At 41.5% G+C, this 21,320-nt stretch overlaps 1 protein-coding gene across 4 annotated transcripts in view; it reads left to right on the top strand.

Moving 5' to 3' along the window:
• Positions 1-21,320, top strand: part of cdc42bpab (CDC42 binding protein kinase alpha (DMPK-like) b) — a 90,287-nt gene that overhangs the window by 22,273 nt on the left and 46,694 nt on the right. For all 4 annotated transcript variants that reach the window (XM_034698938.1, XM_034698941.1, XM_034698939.1 and 1 more), the window contains exon 2: positions 15,319-15,410. In XM_034698938.1, coding sequence (XP_034554829.1) covers positions 15,319-15,410 — 92 coding nt within the window. The remainder of the gene's footprint in view (positions 1-15,318; positions 15,411-21,320) is intronic.

The following is a 21,320-nucleotide window of genomic DNA, read 5'->3' as shown; positions in this document are numbered from 1 at the left end:
TCTTGTACCAACACTTTGTCTGATATTAGTGCACACTTACTCTCCATTTCCTCCTCACTCTCTCTCCCCTGTAGAGAGATGCTCAGCCTAAATTGTTTTGTTGAGTTCCCATCTGTTTTCAAACTACCTTATTTGTGCAAATCTGTTTCCCTCTAGGCGTCTTCCTCCTCGGATAGGGAAGTGCTGTTCCTGAGGTGTATCTGTTTATTATTGTATTGATATTCTCAAGGTTGGCAAATTGCTGAGCTGGGGGCACTTGTTAGTTTGATGGTGTATCCTTTTTCACCACATGCAGTAATGAAAGCTGTGATTTACTTGTGTGTTTGTGTGTTTTTTGGCTTTTGAAACATGAAGAAGAAGATGCCCTCACAACTCTACAGCCCGGAAATCAGTACCTCTCCTTACGCTCACTGATCATCCTTCAGAAAAAAAGAAAGGTTGTTGAGGTGAAGTAAGTCATGCAGAAGTTGCAGGTGAAGCTTCTAAGGGAGTGCAGTTGTCATATCTGTGTGGTGCTATGTTGTTGAGCACACCACAGCAGAAGGGGCCAAAGTGCAGCCTGTGGTTTTATCAGCCTGTCGAGAGAGACAGTATGTGGTCACCTAGATGTCTCAAGTCCTCGTCAAAACAAGGGCCCATCCCGCTGCAGCCTCCCACGCCGACTCAATCTGCTTATCACTGAGGTCATTAGTCTCGTAGCGGTTATCGAGGTGTCTGTCTGCTACTGCCCGGCCACTGTTTGTTCTTGCAGCTTACACCTTTGGGCCTGAGCTCATGGATAAGTCCTAAATGGATAAGGCTGGAGTTTTCCCTGGGTGGTTTACTCCAGGGCGGATCCTTTAATTGGTCGGCCATTGAACTGAATTAAATGAAAATGTATGGATGCTGAGGCGCCGGTTGGCTTAGCAGCATGCACCCCATACGCAGAGGCTGTAGTCCTTATCACAGAGGTAACTGGTTCGACTCCGGGCCACAACCCTTTACTGCATGTCTTCCCAACTTTCTACTCCTGTCATTTCCTCTCTCTCTTTAGCTGTCCTATCAATAAAGGCAAAGATAGACAAATATACTCTTGCTTTCCAAAGATTAAAATCTGATTTTTATTCATGAGAAAGTGAAGTATTTGTAGAAGACCAATGATGTACACACAGATAGTCTCTAAACAACATGAAGAAGAACCCTGCCCTGTTCTGATCCCTGCCTTTCAGCTGCTACATGACTTGGCTCTTCTCCTGTACTGTATCCTCACTTTGAAATATTCTTCATTTTTTTGTAGTGGCCACATGTACACTCTATTTTGCTCTGAACATCAGGCCCGTCCTAACACGCCCAGCTGTTGCCAGATGCATAGTTTCAAGTTGCTTTTGGTTACAAGTCCCAGCATTGACACCTTTCTTTTTGAGGTTATAATTAGTAGCCATGCTAGTCTATTTTGCAGCAGTGGGGACTGGTTGTGGCCTAGAAAGTGTCTGTTGTGCATGGCTGCAGCAGAGTGTATATATAGTTGTAGCACTTCAGTCCCCTCCCTTTATTTTGGGAACAGCAAATAGTAATTTAGTGGTTTTCTCCAGATTTTAGTGTCAGCTAACTTAACAACCTCTGCCCGTTTCTTTTGTACGCCGAGCCGAGGCCGCCACCTGCATGAAGACAAATCTGCTGCAGTGTTGTTGTTTTAGCAGAGAGAGGCCAGAAATATCTTGGAGTTGCATTTGGGAGTTATTTCCTGTATCTGACGGCACATGGGTCTAGAGAGAGATCATTAAACTGAAGAAGCAAAGAAAGCTTGTGGAACATAGTAAATGACCAAACAGTGTTGTTACCATAGACTGTATAAATAATGGATGTTGCATCCGTGACATCCCTCATCTGTTCATGAGGGCTGTTTTGAAGCCAATTGTCGCGGGAGCCATATTGGAAATGCTGAACTCAACCTAACTTATGTCAAGCTAGTCTGAGGTAAAGAGGTGGGCTTTCAGCCTCCTAGCCAACAGCTATGTGTTCCCGCCTGTCAGTCAAGTCAGTCATGTCCTTATATGGGCAAAACTTGTGATCTTAATATCTTCTGAACTGTCGCGTTATAAAAAAATTCACCCCACATACAGTGTGTGCCGATGGAGAAATTGACAAAGTAGACCCAAGCTGTTTTTTTTGTACCAGGCTGTAAACGTGTTTATTAATGCTGCAAAGATCGTCTTTGTTGAATTGGTGTGGATGTGTTTTCTGGTATTTCTGCAGCCAGCCTCAAGTGGATGAATTGCAGTTTATAACACTTCCGCATAGGCTTCATATTTAGAGACTGACTGCTTGGTTATCACATGACCAAACTGTGTTGTTGCATTTGAATGTGTAACTTTGAAATGGTCTTTTTCTTTGTCTTGCTCCATGGACTTTATTGCCTTTAGCTCTTTTATAGTGTTAGTTTGGTAGTAGTATCATGTTAACTTAAAACTCAGCAAAGATCAGCAAACATTTAACACCACTTCTGCCTGCTGTCTCTGGAGAAAGATCCTCTGCTGGATCCTGATTGGTTTCATTGGAATGACCTTTACATTGAGTTTTTTTATTTATTAGCATCAAAGATTAGCGTAACTTCAAGAGCTTTCATCAGTCGGCCCAAGGCTCAATCCCCATAGTGTTAATTACTCTCTCTTAACAGACATTTGTTTGTCTGAGTTTATTATTCTTTGATTATTGTAACAATAATCTTGTGACCACGTAAGCAAACACTCTGTCTGGCTGTGTTCGCACTCCTCCACGTTGGCCATAGCTTCAGGTCCTTCCTTTCAGCCCCACACCTAGCAGGGCAGGTTTCCAGAGAATGAAAGGGATCTTAGGTTACTTCCATCATCACACACATCGCCACAGGGAGTCCTCAGCCCAACACATCTTCACCTGGAATAGAAAAGACCTGGGTTGTCACTTGTCTTTGAAGTTCTGAGGTCGGAGAATATTTGAGCTTAGCACAGTATAAGTAGAGTGTTTTTCACTGTCATGGACATCTTAGTGTTTCTGAAGTATCTACTGTGCTCTCCTCTTTTCTCCTTCTCTACCCTCTTTACTTTCCCTACCTCCTCTTCATACACACATTCTTACCTCCCTTACCCGTACCACTCCCTTGTTGTCCCATCTCCCCTCTGCTGCCTTTCTAAATCTCCTTCATGCACCGTAATATTCCCTTTCTGTCTTTCTTTAATGTTACTATCCATCTCCCTGTTTCTTTAAAGGCCTTAACAAATACCTCGGGGATGCTTTAATTTATTTGGGTGGATCCATTTTTAGAATGGGTGGGCTCAATGGGAATCAAACCCTTAAATGGTGCAGTGTCAGTGCTGGGCTGTACCAGTCCAGCAGCAGAGGGCTGTTGCACAGCTACAACCCCCCTCATTTTCCACCAGTGCCGACATCCAGAGGAGAGAGATAGAGAGATAGAGAGATAGAGAGAGAGAGAGAGAGAGAGAGAGAGAGAGAGAGAGAGAGAGAGAGAGAGAGAGAGAGAGAGAGAGAGAGAGAGAGAGAGAGAGAGAGAGAGAGAGAGAGAGAGAGAGAGAGAGAGAGAGAGAGAGAGAAAGGATGAGCCCAGAAAAGGCAGAAACTTGTGCTGTAACATCTGAGAGTTGTGACATGTTAGTGCTGGAACACAACCAGCAGTGAAATCTTACTTTAGTTTACATGACTGGCAACTTTAATTCGGCTGACCTTGAAATTTACAAGGTGCTGCTTGAAGCTGACGACGTGCCACAGTACAGCTACAGTCTTGGACGTGCACTTTGCCAACTTTACACATTTGGTCCTGGAAAATCTTGCCTGCATCTCTGAACATTCCCACAGCTCATGCCTGGTATTCCCTTGCTCTGGTTCTTGTAACCATCATGTAGTGTTTTTCCCCTTCAAGCTGATGTGGGAGCTCTGGCTCGCGAAGGCACTCGGAGGCTGCTATAAAGTCATTTGTTCCTGGGACTCACCAACAAGTGTTCACACTGGCAAGCAGAAGATTCATACAGCTGTCAGTGTGTGTTACTGAGGTGTCCTCCCCCGGAGCCTGTGACTGCTTCCAAAGAGGAGATGGAGTCAAAGCAAGCGTCACATAGTAGAACTTTAACTGGCTAATGCAAACTGATCTATTTTAGCAAGTAGAAATAGGGTTTCATGCAATAGTGCATATTTTTTCCCAACATTGTTTTTATTGATGAACTGTAGACATACATTTATATACATTCATTCACATATGTGCATAAATACAATACAGAACACGCACACTAGATCTCAGGTGCAATAAGAAAGGACATAGAGGACTAAGCATATCTTACATCCACACATATAAAAAAATATATACATATATGTACATAAACACACACATTATATAAATACATATATACACATACACACATAAATAAATAAATAAAATAAATATAATAAAGATAACAATAAATAAATAAATAGAAGTAAATAATATTACAAATAATAATGTATAAAATGTAAATAAAATATAATAAATAAAAAAAAATAAGTAATGTTTCACTTTTTGCAAAGGGCTTCAAATAGAGAATAAATATGCAGTGTGTCTTACAGCACCTAAATATGTCTGCTGAAATGACTACGCTGAATAAATCGCATAAGATTGAAGATGGTAAACAATGATGGAGGTTATTTTTCCAAGAATATAGTCCTCTGCATAATATCTGGAACATAATCAGGATTGTCTTCCTGACTTGAATTAATACAATCCGTCTTGACTTCCTGCCATCTTATCACAGCCATGGCTGCGTTATTATCAATACCTTCCAGAGGAACAATGCAGCAACTGGCGTGTCTACCGCCAACAGAGTGGCAGACAGTCAGGAAAGTCAGCCAAGCTGGGTAACATGAACTGGCAGGCTCCTCTCTTTCTCCTCAGATGGTATCAGGACTGTGAAGCTGTTGACACAGAATTGTGTAAATCAACTTGTTTGCAGTGTGGGTTGAACAGGTCGATGTACAGGCCTGGAGATTTCTTTGAAGTAGTGAGGACACTTCCTGTACAGACATCAGAGACTGATGTAGCCCAGCCCCTCCAAGACCCTTTTTCTCACGTTGCTGGCCCGGGTGTATGCTCAATGCGGCAGACTTTGCTCTGTTACACACACTAGAGCTGATCTATTGTTTTGTCAGGCCTGGCCTCCCTCCTTCCTTTGGTGTTTGTGGCTTCTTAATATTTTGGGAACATCCTGTTTGTGTGTTTAATGCCGTGGGGCACAGCTTGTTTAGTTTAAGGACTCTGACCATCCCTGCCCTCTTATTAGTGTGACAGGACAAGAAAAAGAAGCAGAGGAGGGAACGAACAGACTGAGAAGGGTCTGATGCAAGTTGTCAGATTAAAGATCTGAGGACAGCGAATGGGAATGTAGGAAAAGACATGAAGAGATGGAAAGAGAGGGAAAAGGGTGGGCATGACAGGGAAAGGAAAACAGCGTTGAGGGGAGCTTGAGGTTAGCCGGGTGGAGTGGAGTGGAGTGGAGTGGAGGGGAGGGGGTGGGGAGGGTTATTGCAGACAGACAGCGTTGGGAATTCTGGTGTCACTGGTGTGCAGCCTAGCATTAAATGCAGTTTAATGCTCTGAGGCATGTTTACATGCTATGTAAGTGATTCCCCATTTACGCATACATTTCCGGTGCTTATCAATGATTTAATGGAGTTACCTCACTTCTCTGAATATGGCATGCATCATATATGTCAAAACCTGTGTTGGGGCACTGTCAGTGCTCTTTGGCACTGCCTCAGGGATCAGACAGCTGTGCATGTGCTTGACAGAGTGAGACATGTTAAAAAAACACGTCCATTGGGGTTGTTTTAGCGTGTTTTAACACTCTTTTGGGAGAACCTCTGGATGTTACATAAAGCAGCCGGGTTCTATTTTCATCTGTAATTTCGGTAATTCTCTGGATGTTTTTAAGCTACTTGTAATTGAACGGCTATAATGGTTGTTTTTGAAGTGCCTCTGGCTCGGAGTCACTTTCCCTTTTAAGGACCAAGTTATTAGATCCACACACGTTTCCTCTGATGACCTTGGCGTGCTATTTATTCAACACTTAGTCGTATTTATTTCTCCTCTTTTAAACAGGAAGCACTTTTTGTAATAAGGCACCTGTTATTTCTAGGAGATCAGAGCCTTGTGTGTACAATACATACTGCAGGATAGACTTGAACAGTTTTTGACTTTTTGAAAAAAGAGAAGCAGCTCATTTCTTTATAGCGCTGCTCAGCAGTTTTGATAGACTATTTTTAGACGGGTATTTACCCTGAACTGATCTCCAGGTTTACTGTAAGGGAAAGGCCTTGCTGTTGCAGGAATATGATACAAAAGCTGGGTACAGCTTGAGTTGGCTTTAGGTGTCTGCTGGCTCAGAGATACTGAAATGTCAAATGGCCTTTTTTTGAATCAGGAGGTGATGTAACAGACGGTCTGCTCAGCAGCATAATGACGGAAAAACCTCCGACCGTGTGACTCCACTGAAAAAAAACTCAATGCCAGAATGACTCAGTCAATGACATGACATTTTTTTTCCCATTGGTCTGGCCCATTACAACTGCCCATTGATGACCGTGGCGAAGTTACTCAGTCCCATCGTTTGCTTTCTTTTATGACTGAGTATTTCCTCAGCAAAGATTTACCCAGAGAGGGAAAAGTCCCAACCTGCTGACGAGGTGTGATGAGTTCACCCCCTCCAGTGGCTCCGATACGGTCAGATGGAAGGAAAGGCCATCCGGCGTCTATTACTCAACTCTTCACCATTTTTCCTCCACATGCCATGTCCTGGAAAGCCTTTCTGCCTCTTTCTCTCTCCATCTCTCTTTCTATGTTTCTCTCCATCTCTCTCTCTATGTTTCTCTCTGACTCTCTCTCTCTCTCTCTCTCTCTCTCTCTCTCTCTTTCTCCATCTCTGTCTCCCCTGTCTCTCCGGCAAGCAGCATTTTTGTGTCGTTACCTCACTGTGGTTGTAAATAATCCACGTTATGGCTTCCAGATGTCCCTCCGTCCCGCTCTGGAGCTGTGGATGGGGTTGTAGCGCGGTACTGGTGTAAGGGTTGGACACTTACTGTAACTGGCTCAGCTGCTGACTGTGTTCTCTGTCTGTCACTCCTCTCTTTCGTCTTCTCCCTCTCTCTTGCCCAGTCCCACTAACCCAGGAGCTGAATTTGAACGCTTTTTCCATCCCTTCCTTTTTTTAAATTCTGTTTGTCCTGTTATTATTTTTATCCCCTTATTATCTTTGCTATAAATCCTTGAAGTCAGAGCGCTCCAGGAGCGTTGAAAGGACTCAAGCAAGCCAGACAAAATCCATTTCTTCTAGATCTTAACTATTCCCCACACACCTCAGCCTGCCTAAGCTTACTCTGGTTTATGACGGCTGGGCTCTGCATTGTAAGAGTGTCCATCCATATTAGAATCGAAATTCAAAGTTTTTGGCTTTTCTGGTTATTTGTTGCATCAATGATGGACTATCTTTTAACTACCAGGTTGTCAAATTGCCCAGATTCAGATGAGAGATTCATTAATAGCAATAATCTGCTCTTTCCTTTCTATATTAGAGCAGCACACATCACATTCAGCACTGCCTCTCATTATGACTCACTTTAAAGGTTGCATCATGTTACCTTTAATAGATCTGCTCACATATTTTCAGCCACTGGATCATTACGTTTGTTTCTTGTTAAAATAGAAAGTTTGACCTCTTCAGCCTCGGTGGACGCCCTGTTTACTTTCCACCTTGCAGGTTAAGCATACAGTACATTTGACAGCTGTCACCTGATAAAGTGGACATAGTCGTACTTTAAACAAATGCAACACAACAGTCCGTTTGTGAAAGTATTGAGAAGAGGGATGTTTTCCTCAGTCATCTTTCAACAAGTCCTGACCACAGTCGTCCTTGTCACAGTCACTAGCAGAAGGCTGAACCATGAATGGTAGACCGTGGATGTGTTCATAAAAATAATAATAGAATAATAACCTTATTTATATAGCACCTTTAAAAACACATGTTTGCAAAGTGCTTTGGCAAGCCAAGCATGTTTCAGAAACAAAGTAAACCTTTTGACTGACGGAGCGGACGGTAGGAATTCTAACAATGCAAAAACACAATGCAACGCAAAGGGTTAAAAATAATTAAACAGAATAATGTCGTGTGACAATAGATCAATACATCATTATTAAAGAGGTTTTTCAAAAATAAATGAATACAAATAAATGAATAAAAATGGATAAGTAAATAAAAGCATTAAAAGTACAATAAAGAGGTTTTTTTTAGAATAAGAGGACGTCACATTGAAGAAAATCGAAAATGGAAAAGGATAAATTAGGAACATTAAAATAAAAAAAAAAGCATATGAAATTATAAAACAATAATCAAATAAAATGATCGATACAATTAAGAACAATTAATTAGTAAGATAAAAACCTTGAATAGTAATATATGAAAATAAAAAGCAGTTAAAGGATGAAGTCACATAAAAGCAAGTCTCTAAAAATGGGTCTTAAAAATAGATTTAAAAGATTTCACTGACTCAGCCTGCCTTATCTCTCATAAAGACCTTTGAGGTGCCCTAAGTCCTCAGAAAGTACTAGCAGTCCTAGTCCTTATGTGTTACCTCATATGGCAATAAAAACTGTGTATTGCAGCCCTCCTCTGAACCAACTATTTCGTAACTGCAGAAAAAGGCTGATAGTAGTCAGTCAGGGTGTCACACACATCTGCTTTGTGACTCAAGGAAAGCATTATGAAACAGGTGACTGTATTTGTTTGTTTTGCTGAAATATTGACTGAAGTAGTGGGTGTGCCATTTTGCACCAACGAATACAGAACATGAAGCACACCCAAAACAATCACTTAACAGTCATACTTACATTCTCATAACATGGAGCAATTCTTACAATAGATCTTTTCTTTTTGCGACGTCCTCCCAGTATCGATACAGCTCATCCATCCTGCTCAAGGCCGTAGAAGAGGTGAGGGGTGTTCGAGGCTATCTCAGCTGCCATTTGGCAAACAGTGGGGTTCACCCTGGACTTGTCAGCAGTCCATCAGGGGGCTGACACAGAGACAGACAACAAGTCACGTTGACACCTACAGGCAATTAAAGGCTGCCAATTAGCTAACGATCACGTCTTTGGACTGGGTGGATTTTTACAGCATTAGAACGTTAAATGATGAAACATTAAAAACAAGGCGATGTTGGTTCATACAACACATTGATACACTTTATTTGACGTTTAAGTTTCTTTTATTGATATAAAAGGTGGAAACACCCATCTTTCAGCCACACATAGAAACCCTGCCTGTATAACAGACACTACTCACATAGAGGCGAACACAAATTTCCCATGAACACACCCTGGAGACACAGCATGGAAGACTTCCAGTTTGAGGCCAGTTGTGAGCACTGAGCATATCATTTGTGGGCCGGCTGCTAAGTGAACACATTTGCCTGTAGTTACTGAGTTTCACACAGACATGGCTCTGACTTCTCTGGTCGGTGTGGAGGAAGATGGGGTCTGATAAGTACTCAGCGTTTTGGGCTAAACCAGTCTGGCTATGCGGATTAGCTGGCGTCACTCATGTTTTTCCAGTTTCGCTGCATCCTTAGGCCTTGTGCTGAACATGTGTGTATTATGAAGTATATGGGAATCTTGTAGTGTCTTCGTGTTGATGTACTTGTTGCGTTTCTTTGAGGATAGAAGTGTTCTCCACAAAGCATGCAGTATGCTAATGTGCCTGACGTGTCATCTTTTCCCAATCTTTGCCCGACTCAGAGCGAAACCCTCCAAAAACAAAAAAAACAAACAGTCCCATTCACATTCCCTTGGATCATCACTTTCCTAAGCGTTGCTAAGGGATCCTACCACAACAGTTGCTGTGTTTAGGTGTACCTGTATATTTTGATAGTGAGTTAAGATGTATGACCTAACGGTGAGGTATGTTTTAGGATGCAGTAAGTGGTTGAATCCATCTCTGCTGCAGGGGAAGTGCAGACACATTGATCCCTGTGTAAATGTGGGTGAGCTTAGAGCGTACAGGCAGTTCTTGTTGGAGTCATACAGCTTGAAATGTTGACCCTACATACTGAAATATGGGCCTAGTATTACCAAAACACATTATTAACTACAGCCCAGAATATCAGGTTAATAGCTCCTTTGTGCCTCCATAAACTACCTCCTGTTGGAGAGAGGGCTGATGACTTTCCAAAAAAGCAATTAATATAATCTCTTTGGCTGTGGTTGTTCAGCCAAGGCCAGACCAAGACCTAGTCGCCACTTTTGTGTCAGATGTGCAGGGAAGTCGAGCTTGCTCTGTGTGTGCACATATTTGTATGTGTCTATGTTTGTATGTGCGCTTTGTTGTGGACGGGGCCTGTGGTCTCCTGGCTCAGAGATGAAAGACATTTCTCATGTGGCTGGTTTAGTGCAGCTCCTGAGTCAGCATGCAGCTACTAATCAGGGTTTTCTCCCGCTCAGCTACCCTGATTCTCTGGCCCGCCACCCTGTTAGCTCTGGCTTGCATAATTAAGAGAAACACCAGCATGTATTCCAACCTGTAGACAAATAACTGAGTTGTAACAGTCACCGACCTCAACAGATCAGTTCTTTGAAGAAGGCAGGGCAGTGTGATTAAAGTAATGATTGAAAACAAAGATATGCTGCTGTTTCATTATTTGGAATAGGGCTGTCAAAATTTACCAGGCATGTTGTCCTACTGCTTTAGCTGAGCAAACTGGACAGCCTGACAGCATTCAGGTCCTACTATGTTCTCTGTACTGCTACATTCTTCACTAAATGTGACGTGTGGGGCGTTTGGGTGAATGAAAATAATCAGATAGGCTGTCGCTGACTTACGCTGGCAGTGGACCAGCATGGTTAAAGCTTATTGGGCATGTTTCCAGCTGGACATTTTGGGCGATGATATCTTTATCTGACAGACAAACTGGCCAAAAGCTAGCAAATAGCTACCAGCTAACAGAAACCCAGCCAGGAGCTTAATCTCTCTCTGCAGCTCAGTCACATGATGAAGTGTCATCCCTCATTTGTGAATGAGCTGTCAGTGCACAGCAGAACTTGAATAAAAGCCACAATTTTCTTTTTTAAACCACTGACTTCAAATGTGCACACTTTATTGTCTGTTTGAATAGAAAACTTTAAATATATTTCAATTTAGAATATTCCTTGACAGCCCTAATTTGTGATGTTTATAGATGTGTGGTCGACCTAACTATGAAACATTTACATTGTAGTTATTTGGTACCAAAATTACCCATCAGTTCATTGAGATATTATTATTTGTATTAATGTAGTGTTAGGTTGTAAGTTGTGTCTAAGCTAAACTGCCACTAGCTGGCGCTGTAGGCAGGGCTTTGGTTAATGGCTACTATAATACCATAATGCTCTACTACACCGATGTAAACATGACTGATGACATCTCATAGCGTAGTGGGATTTGGCAGCCTTTTGATCTATACAATAGAGATTGTAGGCTGTGTTTGGTTTAACTCTCATATGACTACTTGACTGGTGCAAAGTGTAACCAGCACAGGCGTGTGGATGTTAACCTGTAAGGAGAACCGAAGGCTGCTGAACGGGGCTAGTTCTGTTAATGTTAGCTACAAGCCTCGTATGCAATGCAGTTCTGAGTTCGGCCATCATCAAACCTCTGTACTTACACTGCAGCCCCAAATGACAAATAATGGTGTCTCATTGCGTGATAATACATCACATGATTGCGGAAGCATGAGAGGCATGGCTTGTTAATACACAGTGAGAGCACCACATGCACATACACATCGCTTTTCCACCCTGCTGGCTCAATACATAGCCACTCTCTTTCCCCCATTCCACCTCTGTTAGTCACTTCCTGGAAGTGTTATAAACTGCAGTTCATCGAGCGTCCGCTTGAGGCTGGCTGCAGAAACACATGAAACCACATACACACCATTTCAAAAAAGGTTCAAATAAGGACATGAATGACTTGATTGAAAGGCGGGAACACTGTAGCTGTTAGCAAGGAGGCTCAAACCCCGCCTCTTTACCTCACACTAGCTCAAAAGCAGTTTCAATATGGCTTCAAAACAGTGCTTCAGAAATAGATGGGGGATGTCACGGATACTACGTCCATTAATTATACAGTCCATGAGATATCCCAATTCATTTCCAGCAGTCACAATTTGTTCAAATACTTCATTTACAATTTTCCTGAAACAAAATCGTTTTCATTTTAGAATACAGTCAATAAAAGTTTGGAGGAGAGAATCGAGGAAAAATCCTAAACAGTGAAAATCAACATCGGCGTCAAAGACACCATAAGTGAATTTCTTCATACCTAATTGTTTTCTCCAGCATAGTTATCTGGCCTTCAATATATAAAATGATATGAAGTCAAATTCATTATCATGCCAGATAGTATGTTAAAACAAACATTCAATATCAGGTTACAGATGCTGGCTGAATTAGAGAGCCGATGAAGAGATGCAGTCAAAACAATTGTATGTGTGGTGAGAGTTATCACCAGTACAGAGCCTAATGTGGTCAATCTAACTAGTTACTTGTTAGTTTATCTGCAGGCCACGCTGGCAACTGATCACCAATGATTCTTTTCCGAATCAAAGAAATGATTAAATTGTCAAACTTAGAAGATTTCTTTGACAGAACTGAACTTTTAAGCATCACATGTTTAGAGATTCCATCTTTATTGCTCACAATGAGTGTTGTGGTCGACATTGTGCAGTAAATTTAATTTAGAGAGTGTGCTCTGCCAGCCAGCTGCTTGTACCCAAGTCTTGACTGCTGTTTGGATCTGATTTGATGTTCCTAGCAATGAAACTCTCGGGTCTTTCCAGGTCAGCATGCCATGGATTATTCTCGATCCTGGTTTTTGTGAGTTTGCTGGAAGCTTCAATAACAGGCTGTTTGATAATGAGGAAGAAAAGGAGGCAAGGATGCACAAAGGACACATTGTAAGACAGACCAATTAAGTCGTTTGTTGTTCATTATTGTTGCAGACAGAAGACAAACAGCTTTAATATCTTTTGCTCTGCTTGTTCTGAAGCTATCACCCTTGTTCTCAGTGCTTTTGGGTAACATGCTTGTGTAGTTAAATACACTGTAGTAGTGTAGGCACACTCCACTGTTCCCTGCTTCCGTCTGACCTGCGTCTCCAGCAGGCAGGTCAGCTGTGAGTGGAGTCAGAAGGGAGTGTGAGAGTTGGGGCTTGTTGAGCCGTGAGTGACCTGTTTGTTTTCTTTCAGCAGGCATTTCTCTGTCTCACAGTGGGAGATTGTTCTTTTCTTCAACACTGGAAGTTCTGTAAAGTCACAGCAACAAGATGAGTGTAGCATGATGTTTTGCCTGCGAGGGAGTTCACGCAGGCCACGAGTGTCAGCTTGGATGTTAGACAGCACACACACACACAAAGAAGAAAATCCCCAAACTGAGAAGAAGGCTTGTATTGTAGCTGAGGATGCAGTCTTTTGATATTGTGTATTTCTATTTATTTCTAATGTATTCTAATGATGAAAAAAGTTCTGTTATACTTCTCAGAGTGAGTATCAGTGCATCCATTAGACTGACCTTAGTGAACTCACAGCCAATCCAGGTTATCCTTGGCCTGCTGGGATCATGTAAACCAGGAAGTGGTTGAATAGCTCCTCCACAAATGAGGGAAATGCTGACTTTGTTAGCCTTAGATGGAATCTGTTTAGCCTTGTGAGAGGATGCTGGCTACACTCTCAAAGTCCTCTTTCCACAAGGGTCCACAACTGCAAAACAATAGCCAGCTTCATCATCCCGTCTCTCTGCGTCCGGTGTCATGTGCTGGACAGAGCCATAGATGGTCACCGACGGAATGATAAACCTACATTCAGAAATCGAAGCCTTGTCAGAGGATAAGGGGGCATTGTCTAGTTTTGGGTTACAGACATAGAGAGTGTCAGAGAGCTCCTAAAATAAAAGATTATACAGATATATTTAGGAAAAGTATCATTTATAGTGAAAGTTTTACTGCTGATGTATCACAAACACAAAGTTTCATCCTTATGCTGACGATGTCATTATATTAACATCTTTTTTATTATTGAGGTTTACAAACAATCTGCTTTTAATGGTTCCTTTTGTAATTTAAGACTAGTACTTAATCCAAAATAATGTGCTTCTCAAAGTCAAAGAGGACTCTCGACAAGGGTTACACATTTTTTTAACCGAAAACTTGTTAAACTGTGTTAGAACATGCCCAACCATACAAACACCTGAGCTCTTTTCTTAGAGGTAAAGATGTCCTTTATGTATCATATTGAGTGACTTGTTAAACATACAGAGGGTAAAATGTGTGTTCCCTTTATAGAAAATGCTGTTTCTGTTTTTGGTGCAAGGAAAATCATTGATTTAAGAAACATTTGTGTAAATAACTGAATACAGGGACATGCAAGGAGTCCATGTACCATACAGCCTTGTGATTTGTTGGATCGGGTTTTGGAACACATCATTGCATCCTATATGATAGAGTTGGTTTGTCTGTCTTGTACAGCTGTAGGTCGAAACCATAGACTGTACAAATAATGGATGTAGTATCCATGACGTCACCAGTCTGTTCCTGAGCGCTGTTTTGAAGCCAATCGTCAGTGGGAGCCATATTGGAAATGCTGAACTCAACCAGGCATAGTGTGAGGTAAAGAGGCGGGCTTTGAGCCTCCTCGTCAATAGCTACATCGTTCTTGCCTGTCAGTCAAGTCCTTATTTGGGCAAAACTCGTAATCTCAATGTCCTCTGAAGTGTAGTGTTAGAAAAAAATTCACCCTCGTACAGTGTGTGTCAATAGAGAAATGAGCTACATAGACCCAAGCTGTTTTTGTACCAGGCTGTAAACATGTTTATTTCTGCTGCAAAGATCGTCTTTTTTGAATTGGTGTGTATGTGGTTTCCGGTGTCTCTGCAGCCAGCCTCAAGTGGACGCTCAATGAGTTGCAGTTTATAACACTTCTGTATGGGCTTCATATTTGAGACTGTAGGTTGCTGCTTGGTTTGAACATTGATAAATTGGTTTCAACAGGCCAGAGTACCTACAAATACCCTGTACAAATACCCTGACCTAGATCATCAAAAACCCTCACAGACATGTTAGCTAAAAGGAAAACCATGCTTCTATGTCTTGTTGTGTTATTTGCTTGTGCAGTGTCTTTCATACTGCGAAAGCTGTGTGGAGTGGACGAAAACCTACTGTCTTTACACAAAATACATGATTTTGAACATTTCATTTGAATGATTTTTAAATTAACCCGACATCTCTCTTCCTTTTTGTCTCACAGCTAAACCCTTCACTTCCAAAGTGAAGCAGATGCGCCTGCACAAAGAAGACTTTGAGATCCTGAAGGTGATTGGACGAGGAGCCTTCGGAGAGGTAATAAACCCTTCTGTTTTTAAACTCCACCATGAAGCAATCCATTACCTTCCGAGTTGAGAACCTGCAATTTGGGTTTCCCCTTTTCTCTCTTTTGTACAAGAAACAGGTGTTCTAGATGAGTTTGGACTTTTCTCATGGATCCTTCAGCTGCAGTTTGTGTATTTAGTTTGAGTCGTCTAGTCAGACAGGAGAAATCTTAAAATCTGAAAGCTCTCCCTCTGGGAATGAGTAACACTTTGTTTTGTAGATATCTGCCAGTTAAAGGGATAGCAGATTAATTTCTGCTGCATTCCTGCAACACTGCGTACTATTGGTCCTCTGAGTGAGCATGACTGCACTTGTAGCTCCAACAAAACCTGTGAATTCTTCTTTACAACTAACCCCCTGAACAATAGTAATGCTTTGGCGGTAAACCCTCCCGTGTGGCTTCACATGTGTGTGTTTATTTAGCGTTTTGCATTTATGTGCCTGGAGGCAGGTTGAAATACTTTTGTCACTGGGTTTCAGGTAATGATGTCAAAGCTGGGGAATGTTGGAGGGACAGGTATTGTGATCCTCAGCCAAGTCTTTTGCATAATGTTGCTGTCCAGCAGAAACGTCGGGTCTTCAGATCTGCAGACAGTTTCACTGTGTTGAGTCAAAGTGCTTTATAGATGAGCAGATGATACAGGGTTTCAGCTGTGCTAAACATTTCATGTCTTAAATTGTTATTCCACATCTGTACAAACAAGTAAGTGAATTCCTGAGTTTCTTCTTCAGCACTGATAGGCGGAGAGAGAAACCAGCAATGTGAAAGGTAGACTGATGGAAGGAGATAGATGTGGGCACACCTGTCTGCCTGCATGTAGCTGCAGTACCACCACATCATGCCAAAATACAAGCATGCTCGCTTGAGCCCCTTAAAGGAGTGCTGGTGTGTGTGTGTGTGTGTGTGTGTGTGTGTGTGTGTGTGTGTGTGTAACAGGTGTGTTTTGCTCAGGGATGTTGTGTGAATCATGAATGGTGCTACCTTGTGGTGACATTCCTGTGCTTATTCACTCAGTCAGCTGTGCCGGTGCAAGTTTCACATCGCAGGAAAATTCAATTAACCTTTAAAAAACATCATTGTTGTCCAGGGCTGCACTTCTTTAACCACCCTGTAGAAAAAATACTTTCCCAGTATGGCCATCACTTGTCTTATGCATAATAACAACTCATTTTCTTTAATATGTATTTTGCTGCTGTTACTTTCAGATAAAAATCAGATAAAGGCAGAAAACTCTGAAGTAGTCAAAAGATTAAGTACTCAGTTTCCTTTTGTGAAAATGATAATGTGTAAAGGTGGTGCAGATAGAAATAGATGAAAATGTTATTAGGATTGAAAGAGATAATGATGCATTTTCATCCCCTCAGTTTCAAACCATAGACTGTATAAATAATGGACGTTGTATCAGTGGCATCACCCATCTGTTTCTGAAGCGCAGTTTTGAAGCCGATCGTTGGCGGGAACCATACTGGATACGCTGAAGTCAACCTAACTTATGTCGTGGTAAAGAGGCAGGCTGTGAGCCTCCTCGCCAACAGCTACAGTGTTCCCACCTGTCAATCTGTGTCTCTCATAATGGAAAACTCGTAATCTTAATATCTTCGAAATTGACGCGTTCCGAAAAAATTACCCCCCCCCCCCCCCCTACAGTGTGTGCCGATCGAGAAATGAGCTATCCAGACTCCACTTGTTTCTTTGTACCAGACTGTAAACATGTTTATTTCTGCTGTAAAGAGCGGCTTTTTATAATTTTTGTGGATGTGGTTTCCAGTGCTTCCGGAGCCTTGAAGCGGACACTGAAGGAACTTCCGTTTTTTAACTCTTCTGCATTGGCTTCAATTCTGCCAAAATTTTGTCAAACAGATACAATACACTGAGTGTTTAACCAACCAACCAACCGGGCGCCTTTGGCATAGTGGGTTAAGCGTGCACCCCATGTAAAGAGGCTAGTGTCCCAGGCACAATGGTTGCAGGTTGTAACTTTAACTAACTAACTGAGTGTTAAGTAATATCAAAATAACCAGAGAGTAAAAGAAGAGAAGGAGCTGCATTAGTGAGAAAAAAAACTGTGAATTGGTGAAAGGAAAATAAACTCCCTGATGCTTTTACAGCAGCTAGACTGTATTCACAAATAAACACACACACGCACACAAACACACACGCACACGCACACGCACACACAGGTATCACATTTTGTAAAAATGCAGCAGAAACCACGTTTTATCTCCTGACCTCTCTGCTCTGCCTAGGTCTAACCTTCAGTTTTTTACATGACCACGAACCATCAGACTGTCTCACTCAGAAGTCCCCCAGTATAGATCCTTTTCCCAGTGGACTCCATTGCAGACAGTCGGTGAACACAGGGAGAGACAGAAGCGGTTAATTAAACCTGGTGGCTAGTCGGCAGCAGGAGGTCCACACTGATGCTTGGTGCCCAATGTCATAAGGACAGTAAAACAGCAGGTTGGCCTTCAGTGAGGATTTTTGAGTGCATGCAATAGTCTTTGGATCAGGACCATCCTTTTAAATTAAACTGAGATATGTGCTATCATGTTTTCAGGGACTACTTCTGAAACCAGCACCACGGACAGGCTGCTTATAGAAGAGAAAACTACCACATTTTATTTCAAGTTGTTTTTTGTGTCTTTAGTCTTTTCGCCTTCGTGTCAGAGGTATAAAGCTTTTAGAAATTGTAGTATCAAATCAAGGTCTGAATGCAGGTGTTGTAAATTCCTAAAGGCCCTGAAAATACAGAAATAAACCCAGGGCAGTTCTCAGCTGAAGCCTAACAGCATAGTTTGCTGCTTCAGGTTTTTTTTATGCTGCTACCTTTTTAAGACACCTTTCAATGTGTTACAAACAATCAAGCAGAAATAACCGTCTGTCTGAATTGCTCTTGGCATCGCACAGTCAGGAACTCTTATTATGTTCCCATCAGGTTAAAGTTATAAAAACAGTAAAAGCTTTGTCACTCTGAGAATTTTTAAAGAAACGTTAGCAGACCTCAAGGAGCAGCTTCAGATGGTCACAGAAACGGAAAGAGACAAATGACGGAGGTGAAGACAAACCCAGGTGGACAGACACAGGAAAACAAAGCTAAGAAAAAAATGCTCAAGCATCAGAAAGGAAGAGAAGAGAACTGGAGTGCAGGATGTGTTGATTCCATCCTCCCATTGTCAGCAGACTGCAAAAAACAGGCAGATGTGTGTGTGATGTTTTCAGGCTCCTCTGGTGAATGGATGAGTGTGCACTGAGCCTCTGAGAGCTCTCTGAATTGCCTGAGATCTGCTTGTATGGATAGATTTGCCATATGTTTGTCATCAGGGTAGCTGCACTTCAGTCATAGAGCATCTTCAAGTGCTTTGCATTATTTTACTGATTCTTTGATTTGGGTCAAAATCACACTTTAAAAAATGAATTAATCTACAGATACGATATTCTGCGTCATTTTGGAAGATGCATGGGCTGATTTTAACTTTGCTTTGTAAAACATGCCGTAGAGTGAATTATACATTATTTACACTTTTTAAAAATCCCTGTTTCAAACCAATATAGCTTCATTTGGATCACCAGTTGAGACTCCCTGGTATAAATTCTCTCCAGGGAAAAGGGAGAGAAACATACTTCTGTCAATGACTTCATGCAGAGAGCGTGAAGTAAACACTGTTCTCAGTCTTCCTGGGGCCCTGTAGTGGACACTAGGCCTGACTGACAGGAAGAGATGCAGGAAGGAACAGTGGGGTGAAGGAATGAGATGCACAAACACACAAAAACACACACAAACACACTCACACAAACACAAAGCCAGTAGTGGCCAAGAAAAGTGCACTCTCTTCGTCTTCCTCTCTTCCTCCTCGTTCCTCCTCTCCTCTGCTGAGGGATCACTAGGGGAAATCCAAACACTGCAGGAATGTTATCATTGTATTGCATTAGCAGCATTCCCCGGCTCATTTAATAGACTACAGACCCCTCTGCTGCATGGACGCCTGTGTTTGTTTCACTTTTCTTCAGTGTATGTGTGCGTGTGTCTGTCCAGTGAACTTATAAATTCCTCTCTGTCTGTTTACTTGGCTGGATTCTTCCTTTTCTATTTCTCCATGTATTTGAATGCAGTTGAGCATTAGAAGGCTACTAAGCAGTGAGCTTTTAAAATGAACGGTTAAAAAAAAGGAGTGAAAAAGAAACCAGAGTGTAAGCCTGCATGAGCACTGGCTGTCAGCTTGCAGTGGTTTGTCACAGCAGCTCAAGCAGCTCCTTTTTTGGCAAAATGTGAAGGCAGAGCCAGGAAGCTTGACATGGTACCGTTCAACAATTATCAGGGAGGGGAGAGTTGGCAGTCTTAATGTTGTTGAGACGGTACAAGAGGGTTTAAGAAACAAAAAGGGAGAGGATGAAGAGCTGACAGTGTTGCAGCTGTTCACATCTCCAGTATTTAAATAATACACTGTATTTTCAGTGTGTGAGAGTGTAGTACTAAGGGTGAACTCTAAAAGGCTTCATTATACAGAGGTTGAAATAAATAGTTTCATTAAATAGTTTAAGTTATTGTTTGACATAAGTTTAGCTCCTTTGTAACCTAATAATTGCAGTTCATGATGACAACATCACATGTTTTTGTTGTGCGAGTGTGCTAGTGTGCGAGCGTGCGAGCGTGCGAGTGTGTGTGTGTGTGTGTGTGTGTGTGTGTGTGTGTGTGTGTTCATAATATTAGAGAAACAGCTGTGAATTTAGCTTGTTATCTCATAAGTTATACCATCAATAAGTTATATTTCATTACTGTAAAGTGTATGATTACTCATGCTGATTATAGAAATTATATTTTAGGATTGATGTGTCTTTTCACTGAAGTGGACACCATGCATGAGACAAAGTTTCCAACTTAATATAGTACAGATGCACCTATTGTAAGAATCAGGGCAGATACAGATGCTGCTGTTTAAAACAACAACTCAGCAGATATCTGATTCTGATACCCATGTTTTTTAATTTAGTCATTTTTATTCTTTCTGTTTGTCTTTCAAATGGGCTGTAAGATTTGATTATTGCTAGTAGTCTCTTGTTGTCCCTTCTTTTAAATCCACATTAAAATGTCACAGGAACATGTCTTACAAACTGCCTCTTGATGATCTTTCTCAGAGACGATGTAATATTCCAACACAGACTACATTTTATTTTTGCAGGTATGGCACATGATACATCCTCTGGCACATGCTGTCCATCGGTTTCCATTTTCAGTCCAAAACAAAATAAAGACATGGAAATGATCTAAAAAATCTGAAATATCCAGCCAACTATGCAGTTTCTTTGGTGGTTTATTGAACATCAAAAAGGGGCTTTCAAATCTCTCGGTAAAAAAAACATTCACTTGCCCATCTGTACACCCAACCTGGTGCAAAACTATCAACCTATGAAAGTGAGTAACAAAATATATTAATTACACATTAGGCATCAAACTTAATGCTATAATTACCTTAAATTAAATAACAATAAATTGATTTAAAATAATCTAATATATGAAACAACGTAAATAGCTCCAATAGACATATTTTAATACTATTTGGAAGTTGTATTAACTGTACTCTTTTTGGGAGAAGTAAAGGAGTTAAAGTTTGTTCAAAGGCACTATTTGCATTTTTTTGTCCAGCTCCCACACCATCATGAAACCAGGATGTAGTTTTCTCAAAGATGACTGAATTACACCAAAGCTGCAAGCAGCATTGAGTGGGCCCCCATACCATTAACGGAAGTCAGGGTGTGGTGCATGTTGTGGTCAAAACATGTGGAATGGTCATCCAGTGGAAACAAGTAGCCAGCCAGAGGGAACAGAGCCTATAGCTGGCCCATTGGAAACAACCTTTTTCATCACACATCAAACTTTGATG

Source organism: Notolabrus celidotus, chromosome 13 (assembly GCF_009762535.1).
Source record: "Notolabrus celidotus isolate fNotCel1 chromosome 13, fNotCel1.pri, whole genome shotgun sequence".
Lineage (NCBI taxonomy): Eukaryota > Metazoa > Chordata > Actinopteri > Labriformes > Labridae > Notolabrus > Notolabrus celidotus.
Note: the sequence above shows the minus strand (reverse complement) of the source record. Positions and strands in the feature narration are given on the sequence as shown.